We start from the raw sequence: 20619 nt of genomic DNA, 5'->3' as shown, positions 1-20619 counted from the left end.
AAAATAGGAGAAAGAGGTAGGCTGAGAGTGTAAAACAACAGTATAAGGGCATAAAAGTTTTACACACCTTGGCATCGGCTAAGGCATTAATGACATTAATGAGCGCCAGCAGAGAACGGTTGATGTTAGCTCCTTCCCGCTGACGGTCCCCCTTGGCATTGGTGGTGGAAGCCCGCTCAGATCCAGCCAGGTCAATGAGGCTCATTTTGGCCACCCGCAGGTCCCGGTTAATACCAGCTGCTCGATCTTGCTGCTTCACGTAGATCTGCAGAATGACAAGAGTGAGTATTCAATGGGCAATAAAAAAATATAAATATATACATATTCCATTCAAGGACCAGAAGTTAGTAATCAAACATATTCCTTCATCAAATCAAACTTGGGCATTAGCAGCAAGTCACCTTCTGATATAGGAGCTCCAAACCTCCCCAGCCCCCTGCACTCCCAACAAAAACAAAAAAACCACTACACTTACAAATGACACAATGGAACCATCGATTTCTAACTGAGACCTTCAAGTGCAGGAATCAGTAATCTGAACAGATTACATCTTGAGACAGACGTAGATCATTGGTGCTACATCATCATTCTGCTTCTGGGTGCAGAAACAAATTAATTTCTAAACATTGGAACTCTGTAACAAGTGCCAGTTTAGGTTTGGCAATGCAGGATCCACCATAGATTTCATCTCTCTGCAGAGTTAACAACCTTGCAATGTTTAGGTTTCCAATTCAAGAATTGCAAATCTGAACACAAATCATTCTCAAACAGCAAAACAATATTTATGTCACTTCAAAAAGAGATGCACGGTGTGGTTTTGGTAGTTGGCCATGACTCACCTGGAAGACAGCATGGGAGCGAGAGGAGGTAGCGTTGGCATCAGTGGGGTGTTGGGTGCGGTTCTTGTTCCCGTTGGCCAACATCTGCAGCAGCTGCTCAGCAGACTTGGGCTGGAAGTGAACAGACTGCATTGAGCCCTTTACCCTTCCCAGACGGCACACAGGGGCCAGTAACATGAAAAACTTCACCTGACTAATTCCCCCATCACATTCCAGAGGCTGCATGAAAATGAAGACAAATGGGAGGTCCCTTGGGTTCAATGTGTTAACATCCCCGCAAAAATATCGCGATACTAAAATATTGCCATATTTTTGTGGCGACATGGACCCATGGACCCTGCAGGGGACACCCCCGCAACCCCTGCATTATTTTAAAATGTGCGGGGGACACCCCCAGAAACCCTGCTCACACAAAATATCCCCCACAAAACTGCCATATGTACGGCGCTATTTTTGGTAGGGATATTTTGTAGGGATACCCTTTAAAGGACAAAGCCAATGAAAAGACAGACGGGGAAGTTTGAATTTGCCCCAACCCTGCCTGACTAGAAGCAGTATCCTGACTGAAAGCCTTCATTTTTCCCTCTATGCCACTCAGCCTTTAAGTCTTTGATCCTAGGTTCACCTCACCAGTAAGAGTTGTACAACACCATCTCGCACATCTTATTCTCTGGCTCACACAGACGTTTAACGCCACCTTTGGCCTGCACATACCTGGTGGAGGGAGAGGCCTTGAACCACAACCCCTTTCTGAGAATCCTCACGAATGGCCAAGAAACCTTTTGGCTCCAGCAAATCCTGGATCTGCTCGTTGTACACCTAAAAACAAGAGGAATTGGTGGCATCACAGGACCTACACCAAATACTGCAGGAGGGGAATGGAGTTTGAACACAATCTGGTTAAGGGGAATCATGACAACAACAAACAAAATGAAGAGAGGTTTTGGGAACAACCACAAGGAAATAAACCAAAACCCCCCAAAAATCTGTCCCCAAGTGTAGTAAGGAGAGCAAGTAAAAAGGGGACCTGGTGTGTGTTTCTGCCAGAGCCCAATTAAGAGCAATTTCATAGGGGAGAAAGGTGTCCTTTACAGGCATGTGTGCCATAGTTTATACATCTTGCACGCTGAAGCCCAAGGGAACCATTTTATGACCCCCCTCTTTGCACCAGAGTAAAGTGTTGACCCCGCCTATGAAGCTTAATAGTAAGGGGTTTCAAAAGCATAGCCCGAAACTATCCCATATACACATTGAAGTGTTACCAGGACTGAAGTGCGTCTACAAAGATATTGTACTGCTATGTGGAATCCAAAGAGGCGGTGGGAAGCAGTTGGGAATTTAATACTTACTTCCAAGTAGGAGATGAGGACCTCACAGAGCTTTTCCTCTTTGATCTCTTCGATGCGCCGGTACAGCTCAACCATTGTCAAAAACATGACGCCTGGGTCCACCTCACTGCCCAACATTGTGTGCGTCTTTCCAGCACCAGTTGCCCCATAGGCGAATACTGAAAGGTCAAAAACAATAGCCTGAAGAACTGTAGCACATCGGCAGGATATATAACAGTGCAAAAGAAGACCACTGTCCCACCGCAGTGGTTTACAGCAACCTTAAGGCAGCACAGAGACAATACGAGAACCAACATGGCATTCAGACCAAGATTGAAAAGGTTTGCCAAAAAATGGCAGCCAAAATCAGGTTGTCAGGACTTCAGACTCTGGACATCAAGGGTGGCATAAAATAAAAGACACTAGTGCATCAGGGAGTCCTACTTCCTGCAAACAGCAATATTTTTGAGCCCTGAAATTAGTGTTGTAACCAGCGATATGATGTGTAAGGTCATCAGTGTTCTCATACAACATGTAATTAGTAATGTCATCAATGATGTGATCTGTGAAGTCATCATTGTGGTCATAGGGGGCGCAAAAACAAAGAGGTGATGGCTGGAAGGTTTAGACTGAATCTTAACCACTGGCATTGCTCTGGGCAACCCTCCAGACCATCGTTCTTCGCCTGCCAAGCCATTACAGAGGAGTAGCTTGGGTCTCTAGGCCCAGCAGGCATGGGACCCACGTCTGGGCATACATAGGGGGCGCAACAAGGGGTGCGAGTGAAGGGGCTTTTGCTGAATTTCAGAGGTTTCATTGCGTTAAGTTCTCACCTTAACATCCCTGCAACTAACGTTTTTTCCTTGAATCTCAAGGGTTTTGTTATTCCATAGATTTTTAGAACACTTCCAGATCACTAGCATGGTCTTCGGCCACTAGCTATGGCCTTCAGAGAGAACTCTGAATGTTTTTAGGCAATGCGCAGTGAGATTAAATTATTTGCCATGGACCACACACTGGTTAAGCAGCTTGCTCCAAGTGGTACACCCCTTTTCGGCACTATCATTTTGCTGCATGCCGATTTGGCACGGTCATTCAGCTGCAGCGCCCATTCTGGCGCCTTTATTTTGGAGCAAGGAATGTTTGGACGTGGCTGACATTACAGCCACGTCTAAACTGCCTCATGCCAAATAAGATCACAGGACTGCATTACAACAAACCTCACCACCTCCAAGTTGCCTGGCTTTTCTTTTAATACATTTAGTTACATTTTTTTAAAAAAAAAACATACAGCCTTGAGCCCTGGTCTGCCAGAGTTTAAGAACCATCATTTAACCACTAGGCTACAATGGATTGCTACTTCATGGGGCATACATTTCATAATTACCCTATAATTTAATATGTTCAATGATAAAAGGCTAGGTATGAAACTTGTAAGAATCCAAACACTAACAACATGGTAGCATGATGGTTAAGTGTTGCCTCTCGAACTCCTGCAGGCCAGGGTTGTCCGATGACCGCATTCAGCATGAAGGTGTTTATTTCACTTATTCTGTTTCATAATGTTGCCCAGAGACAGTGTAGTCCTCTTTGTGAATATATGTGCAGTGTAAAGGGGAAATGTGTGGTTTGAGGGTGTGCATGCACTGTGTGTGTGTCTGATGTGAGCTTGTGTACATGGTATGAAGGTGTGAGGAATGGAGCGTGCAGTGTGCATTTGATCCGTGAAGGCAAGTGTTGGTGTGTGCCCCCGTGTCTTCATGTTATGTGAGCATTGTGACATGTCGAGTGTGAGTTTTCAGTGGGGGGGTAAAAAAAAAATATATATATTATATATAGAAAGGAGAAAGAGGAAAAATGAACCGCACTCTCCGCGGCCGATTAAAAAGCCATGGTCATGGAAAAAAGAAGCACAGCTCACAGCAAAATGTAGGTCTGAAAGTTATTTAATGTGTCCTACAAAAAAAAAAGGACATCAGTAAAAGATACGGCTGGAAGGCAGTAGAAAAAAACAGAGGCAGGACGCCCGTTAGCGTGACCCACACACAACGCGTTTCACACTCAACTGAGTGCTTGATTACGTGAAGAAACAAAAGGACCTGGGCACATTAGTAGTTGGATAGATGCAGTCCTTTTGCTATTTCAATGGAACTAAATGGGTGCTTGGGAAGATGGAATGGGTGGCGGCCATGATGGAATGGAAAGGCAAAAATGTCCGGCAATGTAAATAAATGAGCGCGATGGTGGAAAAGGCACTGGAAACCAAGATATACATATTTCGGAAGATGCCCATCCATTTCCTGTTTTTTTGTTGCATTTTGTGACTTGTCCTGTACTACAAGTTAAAAACGCAAAGTAAAAAAGAAACCACAATGATCATATAACAAGGGACGTCACATGTGGCATACAACACTACATTCAAGATATGCAACTTGGCTATATTCATGTTTTTTCCTGCACCTCCATTTTTTAGGGTTGAATGGCAGTAGGGGACCTGTAAGTTGTTGAAGGAGGAGGTACCTAGGGTTGAATCAGAGAAGGGGGGGGGGTAAAAATATGTTTTTTTCAGCTGGGGAAAGAAATAAGGGGCTGGAGGGGAGTGGGGTCTACTTGTCCTGCCATTTTCAAAGTACAAAAGAAGCATAATATGTGAAGGGAATAATGGAACTGTGAGGCAAGCCCCTCCCACGACCTACATAGAAAAAGTCTCGTTTGCGCTGGCTCACGTGCAGCGGAAGACGCACAACTATTAACACATTCGTAGTGCAGCTCAAAAGACCGTCTTAAAATCGACAATGATGGGGTGAACGTTTCCATGAAGGAGGCCACATGGGTCTTGATCCCTGGTCCGCCAGAGTTCAAGGACCAGCATTCAACCACTACACCATAATGGCCTCATGCTTCTTTGTGTATCCATTTCATACTTAGACTTTTAAAAAGCTGGCCCCAGTGAATATACACACAGTACTGCTTAGCTTCAAAGTGAGGAAGGGGCCAGCCCCTCAGACCATGCTGCTCCAAGTGGTCTTAACCTTTCCTCACTTATTAGGCGCCATTGCCTGAGGGGGCTTGCCTTTTCCTCAATTTGAAGCTATCAGGGTCGGTCCCCTAGTTACTGCATGGATGGGAGGCCCGGGTCACCAGTGATTTTTTCCCCCCTGATGTCACTGTAGCTGTAAAAATATCAATTCTTTATTATGTATAAAAGATTGCAGGCTTTGAGCGCTCCCAATGTTATTAGTTAATGCCCTGTGCGATTAAATTATTTGCAGCGGATCACACACCTTGGTTAAGCAGCGTGCTACAAGCCTCTTGTTTTATGGCCGGTCTCTTGGTGACTTGCCATACATTGCAGAACCCCAACTGACCGCATTTAAGCGGCAAGTAAAAGGCGAAAGAAACGACCAACTGCAAAACTAACATATGCCCCCTATAGCAAAAATCAAAAGCTGGCACCCATGAATATATGCACATTAAGTGAACGTATATCTTAGAGTGAAATATACAAATGTAGTTCAATAGAGCTATTCCTTAGACGAAAGTGTGCAAGACAAAATAGCATTGGACTTAAAAAAAAAAAAGTAACACCAGAAAAATAACCCGAGAGAGGAAATGTTCCAATAAATATGCTGGCAAAGTATAAAAAGTGTTCACCTTTTAAACCCAGCAATATGTCGTGAAATATTCCCTGGAAAACTAAATCCCAATACGAAACAAGTGATTGTGGTCTTGTGAGAAAGTGACTGCACTGGGAACATGACAACCCGAGAAAAATCCTGGTAGCCAAATATTTGAGCAAGCTTGCCAACCTCAAAATAATCAAAAATAATACATGGGGTTGCGTCCGCCCTCTGAAAAGATGTTACGCTGTCCACTCAGGTGTCCATTACTGCTGCCCTGAAAATCAGCCACAATCAGGGGAAAATAACTGCACTGATTTCTAGAATTGCAAACTCTCTTGCCATATCGTGGGCAAATAATCATAACTCACTTGCCCTCTCATCATTTACCCTATGTTAGGAAGAATTCTCTGTTTAGGCTGAATTTCCTAACCTAGCGTGTCCCCCAGCAGCTTTGCTGGATTTTTGGTGTTTATTTATTTCTCCTGCCAAGAGTGAGACTCTTTTACCCTCACTCTTGGACATGATTTGAGTGTGTCTCTTTGATTCTAGATGTGTTTAATGGGCTATGGGGTCTTTTACTCCATAGGGCTTCATGTGTTTTTTGTGATGTGTGTTACACAGCACCCTCAGTGCAGTAACACAGGGGTGTCAAAGTGACCCCCCACTATAGACTCCATACCCTGGGACTGGCTACTGTCTCCCAGGGCATCTAAAGTCACCATTGACTTTACTAGTCTCAAATTCTGAACAGAACCAGTACAAACCATCATATTGTGGACGTACAGGCCGGGGCAATTCGATTGCCCCGGGGTCTGTTAGTCGAGGGGGCACGTCTCCGTCCCCCCTGATCGAGTTTTGGCTGATGGCAGTGGATACTACTTTTTATATTCGACCGCGAATATATCCCTATGGGATTTCCCATTGCTCGAGGCTACGAACTTTAATTATTTAATTCCTATAGCCTCGAACATACTGCCGGTTTATTTAATTAATATTAATTCTCCGATTGGTATTTTGTGCCAGAACTCGGTTCTAAAATGGTGTTTGTGTTCGCTTCTGTGACTCCAACCCAAGTTGAGCCCTTTGTTCCACTATTTTAGCGCGCTTCTCCACAGAAGCCCTCCAAAGTGGTGCCACTCTGTCTGGGGTACATAGTAGGGGTGGAGGGGGATTTAGGCACCCTGGACTGAGTTGCCTAGACAACTCAAGTCGCACTCCGTCCTGATTGGCCCAAGTGGTGAGCCGGCCGGCTCACCACTTAGCATGTTTGAGTGATAGCTTGGGTGAATGGGAGTTTTCTGCATAAAAGCAGGGCTTTGGGGACTGGAACTTCAGAAGTCGCCACAGGACCAAGAATCCGACGAGGGAGAAACTGAGCCGACCGGCTACGACGACACCGGTGGAGCCCTGCTGAACCGTCTCACCACTTTTCCCAACGACAGAGGAGATCTCCAGCCCGGAGAGTCTTCTTCCTTCGACTGGTGGGGATAACCAGTCTGCTTCCTTTTTCGCTTCCTGGAGCATCTCGTGGCCGCCTTGCCTGTGCCAAGCACCCCGGCAACCGGGATACCACATTTTACCACTACCGCAAATCAAAGGGTAGCACCTTTAACCGGAAAACTCTGCGGCTGGTTTCTTTCCTGGCAGTGCAACGACCTTCATCTTTCCTCCACGTCGAGATCTTCTCTTCCTCTGGACGACGCCGCGACTTGCACCCGCTGCCAGGAACAACTGCCCCCGCTGGAGGATCCTTTCCACATAAGGTACCGTGTTCCGCCTGGCTTCCCTGGCAACCGACTGTACGGGGTAGATTTAGCCCCCGGCTTTCGACCCTGGGTTAGCCTGGGACACCCTGGCTAAACTTTGCTGAGCCTAACTAAAACCTTTCTGAACTCCCTGTAAGACCTGTTGTCATTGTGCGATCTTAGGTGCATTTGTGCCCTGCTCTCTCCAAGAGTGGGCCCCGCCTATGGACTTTGGCTCACAAGTAACTTTTGACTTTGCTGCCTAGCTTAAGAGTTCCTAAGTATTAGTGTGGAGTATTTTCCTACATTCTGCCTTTTTCCCTCCCTTTTTCGTTAACTTATTGGAGTGCCATCTATAGTTAAGCGCTCACCTCTGTCTAGAAATAAGTGGTGTTAATTAAGACTTGTCTGATAAGGAATAAGGAGTGTATATATAATAATAGTAACTGTGTTTAGAGTGAATTACAATAATAGTGCTGGAGTGTTTCAATAAGTGTGTTTTTAAATAAATAATTATATACCTTGATACCAAAGCTCTGGTCAGTGTTTGCTTGTGCTATTGTATCTGAGTGCCTATTGTGTATACTTTGCATACTGCCTAAATCTTCTTGAGGGAAGTCTGACTGCTCAGCCACAGCTACCAGGTAAATCTGGGTGGTACAGACTGCTACCAAGTGGGTTTCCTGCCAACACCTGTAGTCCTAAATCTTTTGCAGTGGTCCCCAAGGGAACTGCACAGGTTTCTGCCTAACACCCTCCTCACCCCCACATCTGGCTTTTAGCAATACTCTGCTTTATAAAGCCAACTTGAAAAGTACACTTACCATAGGGTCACTCAAATATATGAATCCTCATAGAACTACGTTAGGCAAAAAGTGTAAAATTGTGTCATTCCCCCCCCCCATCTTGACAGACTACAACTACCAGAATGCAATTCGGTAAAAGGCAAAGACATGGCTTTATTGCAAAAAGGTAGGACCGTTGAATGGCTTTAAAAAAAAAAATTCTAAAGAAATATGCGGATGCCGTCTGTTATGAGATATTTAAAACTAAGAAAACACACAGCATTCGGGACTGTGGACTATCTCCTATTCATGCAGTAACTAGGACAGACCCTGCTTAGTTTCAAAGCGAGGAAGGATACAGCCCCCTGAGGCCATGTTTCTCTAAGTGCTCTTGTAAGGTGGGATCATTATTAGGCAACATGGCCTCAGGGGGCTGACCCCTTCCTCGCTTTGAAGCTAAGCAGGTTTCGTCTCAGTTACTGCCAGGATGGGAAACACAATGTTGCTGTAAACATATCAATTTCTTTTGTAAATTGACCGGGAGACTACAAATACCAGAATGCAATTCAGCAAGACAAAACAAATGGTCTCCGAGTGCAAAGCTATCAAGGACTGACAGTAGCACGATTAGAAAATATTAATTCAGATGCCCATTCGGTCAACCATCCATGCAGTAACCGGGACTGACCCTGGTTGGCTTCAAAGCAGGACTGACACTGCTTAGCTTCAGAGCAGGGACAGGGCCGGCCTGTTTCTCCAAGTGGTCTTGTAACTTTGGCTCATTTGAGGCTGGCCCCTTCCTAGCAGTGTCTGTCCTGGTTACTGCATGGATGAGAGGCCTGGATGGCAATTGTGTCACTGGCCATGGCCAGTACTTTTCACCCGGACGTCACTAAAGCTGTAAACAAAAATAAACTCAAAGAAAATAAAAACATTTTTAAAAAAAGAAAAAAAACGAAGAAAAAAAACGACAACTACACATAGTCCTTTATAGCCACGAATATCGGAAAAACGGCTGATAAAAAAAATGCTTTGCCCCCTCCGACAGGGTCTCACCACGTGCCCCCACTCAGATGTGCCAGCCCCCCCCATTCTCCAGATGGCTTTCGCACCTCCCCTGCTCTCTCCCTCCAACCCCACAACGCACGCTGTATCAGTGACGCAGTTTGCTTTCAGATGTCAGCTAATCAAGGTCATAGCTGAGGCTACAGAAAGCTTTGTGTAGCAAACTTAGTCCCTAGACCCCCTCCAACTCCCAAATTTCACTTGGTGCCCTGTAGCCACCGCCCTCCCCACCTTTTTGACCTGCAAATGGCTTTTTTTCTTGAGTGTCATTTTCACATATTCTCTGCTATAACCTTGAATATCACTCGCATCGAGAGAAAAACAAGATGGCGTTGTTTCATTTCTAAAAACCATGATCCAGCAATGCACCATGGAAGCTACAACTATCCATTTTTGAGGCACCTCCTTCTCTGCCAATATTTAAATAACTACTGCACGGAATAACCCCAAACCATGTGTAAGGAAGGCATGGTATCAACAGTAGACACAGACACAATAGATGCAAGTTTAGAAAACCTTGTAATTTACTGGCTTGGTGGAATCCTAACTGGCCCCAACTCTATTTGAGTAGTCTCGACCATTAAATAAACAAGTCCAAGTCAAAATAAAAAGGCCTATACTAAGAAAACCTCACCTTGCCCTCCTTCTCAAATGACAAATATGCAAAGGGACAAAAAGGAAAAATAGCATCTTAAAAGAAATGTCAGAATTGCATAGGTAACAACTCCCTTCCCCAAGTTCAGAAGCACAGGGTCTCGAGAGTTTCTTTAAAAAAAAGATAGGTGGATGGCACACTTCTATCAGTCTTGCCCACTCTGGCTTGCTGGTACAACTGAACATTTCCGGCTTGGGTTTCAAGCTTTTAAGAGCCTAATCAATTCTTTAGGTGCCGTCCGCCTTACCACAAATACACAGTTGTGCTCCTGGCTTTCACTTTGCCACTGTTCAACACAGGCTTTCTCCGCCGGGCTCGATCCTGTCTCTCTCTGTGGGGGTTCGCTTCCACATGTTCCATCCTTATCTCTTTTTACTGTTGAAGACTTTCAAAACTGCAAAGACAGGCCTCTGCATGACCACTTCGACCTCCTTTTTAAACAATTTGACAATCATGCTCCTTGGTACTTGTAGTTTTACTTTCGCCTTCTTGGAATCTTACAAAGTTCATGTCCTCTTTACTTTTGCCCCCTTGGCGATTTTCAGAGTTCATATAGATCTCAATCCACTGTCATCGGGATAAAGGTTACTTTCTTGCCTTCATTTTCGGCTTTCCATTACTCAGAACATTGCACAGACACTTTCGAATGTGTGGCTCCGCTTTGCAAGATCACTCTGTTAGTTTGCATACTTTTCTCAGCATTTAATCATGGTTCTTTTCATTACACATTTTATCAGCCCCCGTCCAACCTTCAACTCTTGCTACATGCCTCTTTTGCTCTTAACACAAACCAGGCTTTTGTTTGCCTTTGATAAATCACTGGTTCTGTTAATTGGACTCCTATCTTTAATGCTTTTCCCGTACCAGTCAAGGCCGTTACCAGCGCCTCCTCTGCTCCTCCCAAACTAACCCGGGACTCATCTTCCTCAGCTCAGTAGTGTAGTCAATGTGAAGTGGAGAGGAATTATGGGAGTTGTAGTTTTCCATAAAATGAGCAGGTATAGGGGTTAGAAGGGTTAAGGAAAAAGGGAGATACAATGTCTCACCATCAGGTGCCTCACCCCCACTCCTCGACGACCCCCTACCCAGGTTATCTTCCCTCGCTTGTCCACCCCCAAGGTCGGGATCCAAAAGCGATGGCCTTTCCCTGGCCACCTAAGTACGGGATCCCCGGGGACTAGGCTGTAAAACACCCTCTAGTTTTTCACACACACTTGGATCACGAGTCAGCGCTTCGTGCCCAAGTTGTTTCAGACGTTTGGGCTGTGCGCTTTGGCAAAAATATATCTCGGTTGGCTGTGGGAAAATGAATGGGAAGTAGGGTGCATTTTTGGAATAAAATCTTTCCCGCTTAATATCTTTTTTACGAAACTGCATTCGGGTGGCGGCCGCGAGTCGTTAATCACTTTCACAATTTCAGTCAAATACGTTACTCGAATCAAAAGTTATTAACAAAAGAATTTTGGAGGGGTTCCTATGGGAGTCCGACTTACCTTAATTATAGGGTGGCTACTGCCACCCTATAATTAATGCTTTGATTTATTTCCATTAGCGAGACTAATGCAGTCAGGCTGCAGTGCAAATGTGCTAATTGCAGCCTGGATTCAATTGTAGTGTTTTGAGTGACTGTGTGCCTGCATTGCGAGCTAGGAAGCCATCACTGTGCAAGAGTTGTCGTTTTTAAATAAACCAAAAATATATTTTACATACAATAACCTTATTTTTTGTCCCAGACTGCAATGTGGGATTGTCCATACAGGTGGTCTTAGAATATTTTGTCGGTGAAAGGACCTGGCCAGAGTTGAATGAACATTTACAGTGCAATGGGGTTTTAGCTGGTGGCAGCTATGCATACACTTTTTTGCTACACCATGCTGAAGCCTATTTTTGTTGTCTTATTCGCTAGCCATTCGGGTACTAAGATCTCTAAAATCATACACATGCCATTTTATGACCTTTCCTTTGCTTAAATGAACTACTGGGCTAAAAAGGTCTACAGGGGCTACAGAGAGAGACTGCCTGGTGTAAGGGAGTATTTTCAGTTTCTGTGCCAATTCCCTTTAACCTGAGAGGCCCCAGCACTTTTTGCTGAACTCTGGGATGTTTTGAGTAATTCTGAGTGGAACTTTTTAACACTCATTCCTTCTGTTGCTCTGACTGGGAATCTTATTTTACTTCTTTTGAGTTCTATTTTTGCTCCATGTATTTCAATACAGGCATCTGTTATTGACTCTTGTGACACACAGCACCCTATGCCCAGTTTTACTAAGGGGTCCCTTGGATTCCCCTTTTATTTTATTTCATTCTCTCATGTGAACTAATATTCAAGAGTAGCAACATAAAAGTTATTTACAGATTTTCTTTTCTCCAATTTCTCAGCTGAAGTACAGCACCCATGGGTGAACATTTACTCAAAATGGCCCGTCTTCTTTTTTCGTTTGTAAGTTCCTTCTGGGCTCTCAGATCATTCCAGGTGGCAGTGGGTTCTTTGTGAGTTTTGCCTTTGGCTGGCTTCTTGTGCGATGACCGCCCAGGCTACAGTGTGTCTGGAAAGGCAGGAAGTGGGGCAGGGTCCCGAAACGTCACTGTCCTTTGTCTGATGGTAAGCCTGGCTGAAACCAGTTTTAACGCGGCAGCTGGCTGTCCTTAAGGACAGCCAACCCCCAGGTGATTGACAGCTCCATAGGAGTGAATGAATGGGTTCCAGCATATAAGGCAGGGATTTTTGTACCACAGGAGAGTCGACAACTGGAATTAGAAATCCAAAAGCAGCAGAAGAACAGAGACGGCAGCCACACCTTCAACAACTGCAGAAGTACCGGTGAAGCCTTGCAGCTATCCGGACCCTGTTTTCAACTCGACAGGGAAGCCCCACCAAGGACTTCTTCCTCCCTCCTTTGGGCTGTGGGCTTCCCTCTGCCACCTCCTCTCCTTCCCTCATCTTGACTGTCTAATCGCCATTCAAAATTGGTATGCCGTCAATGATCTCTGTATAAATGACAATAAAACTGAGATCCGCCTCATTGGCACACCTTCTCCATCCTTTCCCCTCACTCTCTGGCCTGCCTCCCTTGGCCATCCTCCTGCCCCTACCTGCGAAGCTAAGAACCTTGGGGTCATCTTTGACTACACACTTTCCTTCTCCGCACACATCTCTGAAGTCTCTAAAATGTACAACTTCTTACTACACCTCCTAAGAGGTACCTTTCCCTTCCTCTCCTTCCCTCAGAAGCTTGCTGTCTTCCAAGCTCTGATTCTCTCTAGGCCGGACTACTGTAACAGCCTCTTTCTAAAACTACCTGCCTCCACTCCCCGCCCTTTACAACTAATCCAGAACAGGACTGCGAGACTTGTCCTTGGCCTCAAGCCCTGGGATCGTATCTCTCAAGCTCTGAAATCCCTCCATTGGCTTCCAGTGGATGCAAGGATTACATTAAAAGCCCTTTGCATTGTCCACAAGGCTTTCTGGGGCCTGGGTCCAAAATACCTTCAACTATCCCTCCGTAAATACCTCCCCTCTCGAGCCCTACGCTCCTCTACCTCCAACTCCCTCAGGTTCAGCCGTGTTTCAAAGAAACGCGCTCGGAGCAGATCTGTCTTCTGCCGGGGCCTCCCTTTGGAACTGCCTCCCTTCACCCTGAAACTTGAGGAGAACCATCTACGGTTCCGGAAGCTCCTCAAGACCTTCCTCTTCGCCTCTGGCTTTGCCACTCTCCTCCCCTGTTGATCTGCTTTCTCTCTCGGCACTGCCTCACCTGCCAACTGGGTCCTTCGGGCCCAGTTACCTGCCCACTCAGACACCCTCTTGAACTACCTCCTGGCCATCCCTGCACTGGGGCCTGCATCTGTACCCATACAGTCCCCCCCCCCCACTCTTCTGCACTTATCAGATTTACCCTATCTGACTTGCCCTGCACTTTACCCTTCACTGGCTGCACTGCCACTGCTCTTGATCACCTTTATTTAATTTATCCACTAACTAATTATTTATCTAGTTTCTCTTATGCTCTGCACTTTCCAATTTCCCACCCCCCTTCCCTTGCACTTTCCCCCTTTCCCTTCCCCATTCACTTGCGCATTCTCTAGGTCACTGGGCCTAGTATGATTGTTTGATTTTGTTTTCTCCCCTGCTCCCCCTCCCTTTGCCTGATCGCGCTCTGAAACACCTGTGTATGAGCGCAATATAAATAAAATATCATATATCCTATCATATCACCCAAGCACCCTTTGTGTGAGTGGATTCCAGTTTAGCCTGGATGAGCCACCACGCTCCACATCAGTGGATATGTATGTGAACATATGGAGTTTGGCTGGCCATCCAAGAGGAGATGGCCACGAAAACTTGGAATGGTCCACGGTGGTGGTTTGCCGTACCTCTGTGTGCATTTCCCTGAAGGACCTGGCCCATTTGAGAGGATTGGTTTATAAAACCTTCTTGGAAAGACATCTGGAGACGTGGGTCACTCTGAAGAATCCAGACTCATTGTGGATGTCCTTTTACCTCTCTGTTCCGGGAAAAATTGCCTTTCTGAGCACTTGATCTGCTTCCATCCAGAGTTGTGTGATAGAACCACCAAGTCTGCTATGCTAATTTTCTCCTTGAAGCGCACATGCCCTTGTAGCAGCGGGAGCCACTCTGCTGCCTTGCTGCTGCTCCCCATTTATCTATAATCATCTTTGAACATCTTGGATCACCTCCTGCAGCTTCTCTCCTTGGAGGAACTGCTGAATTGCTTGAGGATTTGAATCACCCGAGCTTCCTCGGATCCAACCATTGAATTTTTCCAGTGCCCCAGTGGACCATCGCAAGTGGGTCCTTCCTCACTTCGATCTTGTTGTCCTGACTACATCTTCACCTGGGACTCTGCTCACAGACAGAGACCCAGACCAATGACTAGCTAAATTACAAAGGAGTGTGGTAGCCCTCTAATGAGAGCGAACATAGGTCAAATACCCCGTTCTATGGATTTTCTTCCACTCGGAAGGGTATACAACCACGTGTTAGCTCACTGCACCCTTCACAAAGGAGAAAAACCATTTCCATATCAATCTGGTCACACCTACAAGGACAGTACAGAACCGAAATACTAGGCAATTCTCCACCAAGGTACCATCAGCAACCCTAGACACGTGTTTCTGCCTTGTGGGGCCTCCTCAATGAGGTGAAGTGGAGCCTCTCTAAGGCACCATGAGCAAGAAGGGTTCACATCTGGATTACCCTGGGTTATTAGGGTGAAACCACAAGTTTTAGAAAATGACAAAGGAGTGCGTGCGTCACCCTACTGAGAAAGAACATGGGTCAAATACCCTGCACTATGGAATTTCTTCCGCTCAGGAGGGTCTACAACCACATTTCAGCTCACTGCACCTTTCACAGAGGAGAAATATCCAATTTGCAGATCAGTCTGTAAAAGTGTTAAGGCGGGCCAAAAGGTCCCAAGTATGCCAAAGGAACTGGAGTCGATCCGAACCAGACTCAATGACGAAAAAGACCAAGTGTAAGACAAAACCCAGCACTATCATCATCCAAATAAAGCACAGACAGCATACAAGCATTACATTTCTTGTGACGCTCAGAAAACAAATACAAAACAATCATTTAAGTTCACCAATCACGTCAGCACTGATGTCATAACATAATCACGTTATTTAAAAAAACCTATAGGGATTGGTTAATGGGTAGGGTTACATATAGATTACATAGGGGTTAAGCATTTGATTGAGTTAAACATATCTCATGGCTCCACATTTTCTTCCGCATCCTTACAAGACAGCGTGCTGCAAAGGCCTGCAAGGTCGGCATCCTTTTGTCATTAGTCTGGGCCTCTTCCATCATGGCCGGCAGGCTAGATATTGTCCTGCGAGGCATCCACTTGCCTCCTTTCATTCCCTGGACTGGTGACTGCATCCTACAATCACTGCTCCAGGACCGCATCCTACAATCACTAAGGCCCGGGAGCCGGCAGGCGAATGCCTGCCCCATCAAAGGGTGAGGACTTACCCTGCCTGGGCCTGGTTCAGTTGACTGCCATCATCATGTGGGCTAATCTCCACACCGCAGTGTGCCGTTAAGTCACTCCCTCCTCCCATCCTCATTTTTCGCCAAACAAAATCTGCTGCACACTTGCCTTATTTTAAAGTTGATTTTGTGTGTTTCGCATTATTACTTCGCCTCCTCGTCCTATTTTCTGGAATCATTCCTTCGCCACTGGTACTTTCGCACTCTCTCCTCAAGCACTCTTGTGCTCCCCATCCTAAAAAACCTTCTGCCGATCGTACCTATTAGCCCGATTTCTATTACTCCCAAACTCCTGGCCCTCTCCCAGCTTATTCTCCACACCGAATCTGAGGATTACCTCTATGACCATCAGTCTGGCTTCAAAGCAGCCAGAGGCACGGTAAGTGCTCTCCTGAACACCCTGCTCTCCAATCTTGATTACAGCTCCCTCCTCTGTCATCATCCTCCTTGACCTTTCCTCTGCGTTTGATATGGTCAACCACGCCACCCTGATCCATCATCTCTGTGAGAACGAGGGTATCACAGATCAGGCCCTGGTGTGGTTGACCTCCTCCCCACTCGACCGACCCTCCCAGGCACAACTTGGGTCCTTTCCTCCACTTCGCTCTCCTCATGTGGTGTTCCCCCGGGCTCGATCCTCTAACCCTGGCTTTCCAATGTCTATCTGGCCTACCTGATCCCCACCTTCTCTTCTAACTTTCAGTCTTATGCGGATGATACTCCGCTCTCTTTCAGGCTCCACTCAGCCTCCTCAATCGTTTCTGACCATCTATCTGCGATTCAAGACTGGTGCGCCTCCAATGATCTCTGCCTTAATGAAAGTAAGACAGAGATCCTCCTTATTGGGACCCTTGCTCTCGCTTTCCCTCTCACTGTGGCCGCCCTCCTTGGGCTCCCTCCCCTCCCCTTCATGGGAGGCAAAAAAACCTTGGTGTCTTCTTCGACCCCACTCTCTCCTTCTCTCCTCACATCTCGGACCTTGCCAAAAAGGCCAATTTAAAGCTGCACCTCATCAGAAGCATTCTACCTTTCTCACCTTCCCACAGAAGCTCACCGTCTACAGAGCCCCGATTCTCTCCAGGCTGGACTGCTGCAACAGCCTCTTTCTCAATCTGCCAAACTCCACTCTTCTCCCTGTAACTTATCCAGAACCGGACTGCAAGACTTGGCCTTAAGCCCATGGACCGCATCTCTCCAGCAAATCCCTCCACTGGCTCCCGGTGGCTGGAAGGATCAAGTTCAAGACCCTTTGCTTCGTCCACAAGGCCTTCTGGGGACAGGGCCCTCAGCAGCTCCAACTCTCTAATTAACTTCCTTCAAGACCCCTTTGCTCAGCTACCTCCAACTCAGAGGGTCAGACGCCTCTCCAAACAGAGTGGGGGGAGGGAGGGTCGGTAGATCTCTCTCCTCTGCAGGTACTTCGCTCTGAAATGGCCTCCCTACTCCTCAGACTTGAGCTTGACCACCAGAAGTTCCAGAAGCAGCTCAAGACCTTCCTTTTCTCTTCTGCCTTCTCTCTCTCTCGCTTCCCTGCTAACTTACCTGTCTGCTGTGTTGACAGGTGGCCTGGCACCCTCAGAATCTTACTGGGTACCAGACCCACTGCTGCCCTCCAATGACCAGTCCTACCTGCACAGCCTCCTTGCCTGCAACGCATTTATAGGCTGTATCTGCACCCCTACAGCCCCCCCCCCCGGTCTCCCTGCACTTGCAGTGCCGCACTACCCAGAGCCATGCTGCCCTGATCGCATTCTCCATCCCTTTTCAATGCACTTTCTCCTCTCTCTTCCTCCCTGCATTTCGCAATGTCGTTGTTACAAGGCCTAGTAGGACTGGTCTTCCCTCTGTCCTCCCTCCCTGGTCTTGTCATGCCTAGAAACACTTGTGTATATCGTATACATCACCTGAGAAAACCCTTCATTTGATAAAGGTAACAACACATCTCCATCTTACAGGATTGGTTGGCATGCGATTTACTGGGCAACATGACACTACACGTTTTGATAGGTTGACATCTCACTAACCAACCTTGAACACTTGACAGGTCGTCAAGATATGAGCCAGACAGGTTGTAAGGGGAGAGAGGCCCATGGACTGCCTTTGATCATTTAAAGACAATACCATCCATTATCCTCAGGCCATGAGATTGAGCAATCCCTTTCTACTTGCCCTTGCAGGGCGGCCTAGGTCTGTGTGTACTTTTAGGGAGTCTTGCAGGTGCCCTATCTCTTGCTGGGTCCTACTGAATAGCCAGTGTTCTCAAATTATAAAGTCATTTGTTAGAGGACCATGAATAAAATGGAATTGGCTCCTATTTATTGGGATTTTAGCAAATATTAACATCGCTTTTTCTGTTTCCACCAGGGACACTCAAGTTATTCTTCATGGAGTTTATAGGCTTGCTATGTTACTGCACCTGGTTAACAAAGACTGATTGCACTCTTATAGACCTTTAATCTGGGAATTGTCATCTCACGCATTCGTTCTGCCGTTCCCCACCACACCATCTCATTCAAACCATAGCTACCGTACAGCCCCATTCCACTTCCCCTCCCCCACGAGGCCCTGGCTAATTTAAAAGCATGCTGCCGCCTGCATTTGAAAGAAGACGGCTGCCCAATGTTGCATTCAACTTATACATCAGTTCTTCACGTCTTGTTGATGCTATGTTAATATTTTTCATGGATAAATGCATATTTGACCTAGTTACATGTACTTCATGTGGAGTGCATGTCTACTTCGTGTCTAATGCGTTCGCCTGCTAATTTTGCCACGTTAGACTGCTTTTGTCATCTTCAGCTTAGATTGTCGGTTATGTCCTGTTGTACCTGCCTGGGATAAGAGCTGGGTGGTTGTCTTAGTGAGTAGCATTTCTCACCTGTGCATTATTGTATCGGGCGGGGCAGGAGCTTTGGAGGAGGTATTCATCTGCCTCCCAACAACAGTATCAAACCCTGATTATGGTTTACCTCCCGTAGAAAATACTTCGAGAAGAATCAAGAAGGGCCACCTGTGGGAGAGCACTGAGCAAAATGAACATTCCAACATGCAATCTGTAAAGAAAGCATATTGGGAATTGGCACTAGTTGATCTAATGAATAGAGCTTATGAGAGACCACTTGCAAAAGAACACCTGAGGTCAAAAACATGTTTAGGATATGAAAACTATCTTAATTGGCCTACAGCTCTCTCTGCAAGGACATTCTATATTAAATTCTGACTGGGAACTCAAATACCAAATAATGTCCAATGCGAGAGTACCTTACCAAGTACATTTGCCATTTGATATTCTGGTCCCTCAACTTAATGACTTTCAACGAAACTAACGGATACAAATGTTTAAGCACTTTAAAGTATGTACATTAATTGAAGCCTTAGATCTATTCAAGTCTACCTCACAAGGAACTTTGTGTATCAGGTTTTTTTACTGAGCGCATGGAATAGAAGACCGATTTTGTACCCAGGTTTTATTCAACACAAGTTGTATTAATTGTTACTGCTGGATATTCAATTTAACACTTGTGTTCACCTCTATTTTTATTTTGATGTGAAGTTTTATGGAAATGGTTTCCGAAATAAACGACAGGCTAATGATTGCACTGTTTAAACTGGACTCTTTAAGACTGCCACAACAGGCACGTAGTTAATTTCCACAGTGAGTACAAGAAGGGTGTAACGCATTAAATCAAATCACAATATAACACTTTATCAAATGAAGGTGACCACTACACAAAAGTAAAAATACATCAACAAGTTTAATGAAACTCCCAGATGATCATCCCGCAGAGCACCACCCCCAAGGCCAGGAAGTCCGCCTTTCCCTGGCCACCTGGGAGAATGATATATGATATATTTTATTGATATTGCGCTCATACACAGGTGTTTCAGAGCGCAACCAGGCAAAGGGGGTGGGGGGTGGGGTGGGACAGGGGAGAAAACAAAAAACGATCCTACTAGGTCTAGTGACATTGAGAACGCGCAAGTGCATGGGGAAGGGAAAAGGGGGAAAGTGCATGGGAGGAGGAGAAATTGGAAAGTGCAGAGCATAGGAGAGAAAGATAAAAAATAAGTAAATAAATAAGGTGGTCAAAAAACAGTGGTAGTGCAGCCTGTGAGTGGCAGGTGTATCTGATAAGTGCAGAAGAGGAGTGGGGGGGGGAGGGGGGCAAGGGGGCTGTATGGGTACAGATACAGGCCCCAGTGCAAGGGCTGGTCAGGAGGCAGTGGCACGAAGGACAGAGGGTGGCCAGGTGCAACAGTGCTGAGAGAGAAAGCAGATGAGAAATGGAGAAGAGGGGCAAAGGCAGAGGCGAAGAGGAAGGTCTTGAGGAGCTTCCGGACCCTTAGATGGTTCTCAAGTTTCAAGGTGGCAGGGAGGCAGTTCCAAAGGGAGTCCCCAGCCGAGGACAGATCTACCCACAGCTTGCTTCTTTGAAAACCGAATGACCCTGAGGGAGGTAGAGGAGAGAAGGGCTCGAGAGGGGAGGTATTTACAGAGGGATAGTTGAAGATATTTTGGACCCAAGTCCTAGAAAGCCTTGTGGACAATGCAAAGGGTTT

At 46.1% G+C, this 20619-nt stretch overlaps 1 protein-coding gene across 2 annotated transcripts in view; it reads right to left on the bottom strand.

The window, feature by feature from the left end:
• LOC138453200 (kinesin-like protein KIF18B) overlaps window positions 1-20619 on the bottom strand; it is a 430482-nt gene that overhangs the window by 361745 nt on the left and 48118 nt on the right. For both annotated transcript variants that reach the window (XM_069605828.1, XM_069605836.1), the window contains exons 3-6: window positions 2189-2346; window positions 1554-1658; window positions 840-950; window positions 68-265 (exon numbers count right to left, since the gene is read on the bottom strand). In XM_069605828.1, the coding sequence (XP_069461929.1) occupies window positions 68-265; window positions 840-950; window positions 1554-1658; window positions 2189-2346 (572 nt within the window). The remainder of the gene's footprint in view (window positions 1-67; window positions 266-839; window positions 951-1553; window positions 1659-2188; window positions 2347-20619) is intronic.

The sequence above is a fragment of the Ambystoma mexicanum genome, chromosome 1p, assembly GCF_040938575.1.
Source record: "Ambystoma mexicanum isolate Mex_15411 chromosome 1p, UKY_AmexF1_1, whole genome shotgun sequence".
Lineage (NCBI taxonomy): Eukaryota > Metazoa > Chordata > Amphibia > Caudata > Ambystomatidae > Ambystoma > Ambystoma mexicanum.
Note: the sequence above shows the minus strand (reverse complement) of the source record. Positions and strands in the feature narration are given on the sequence as shown.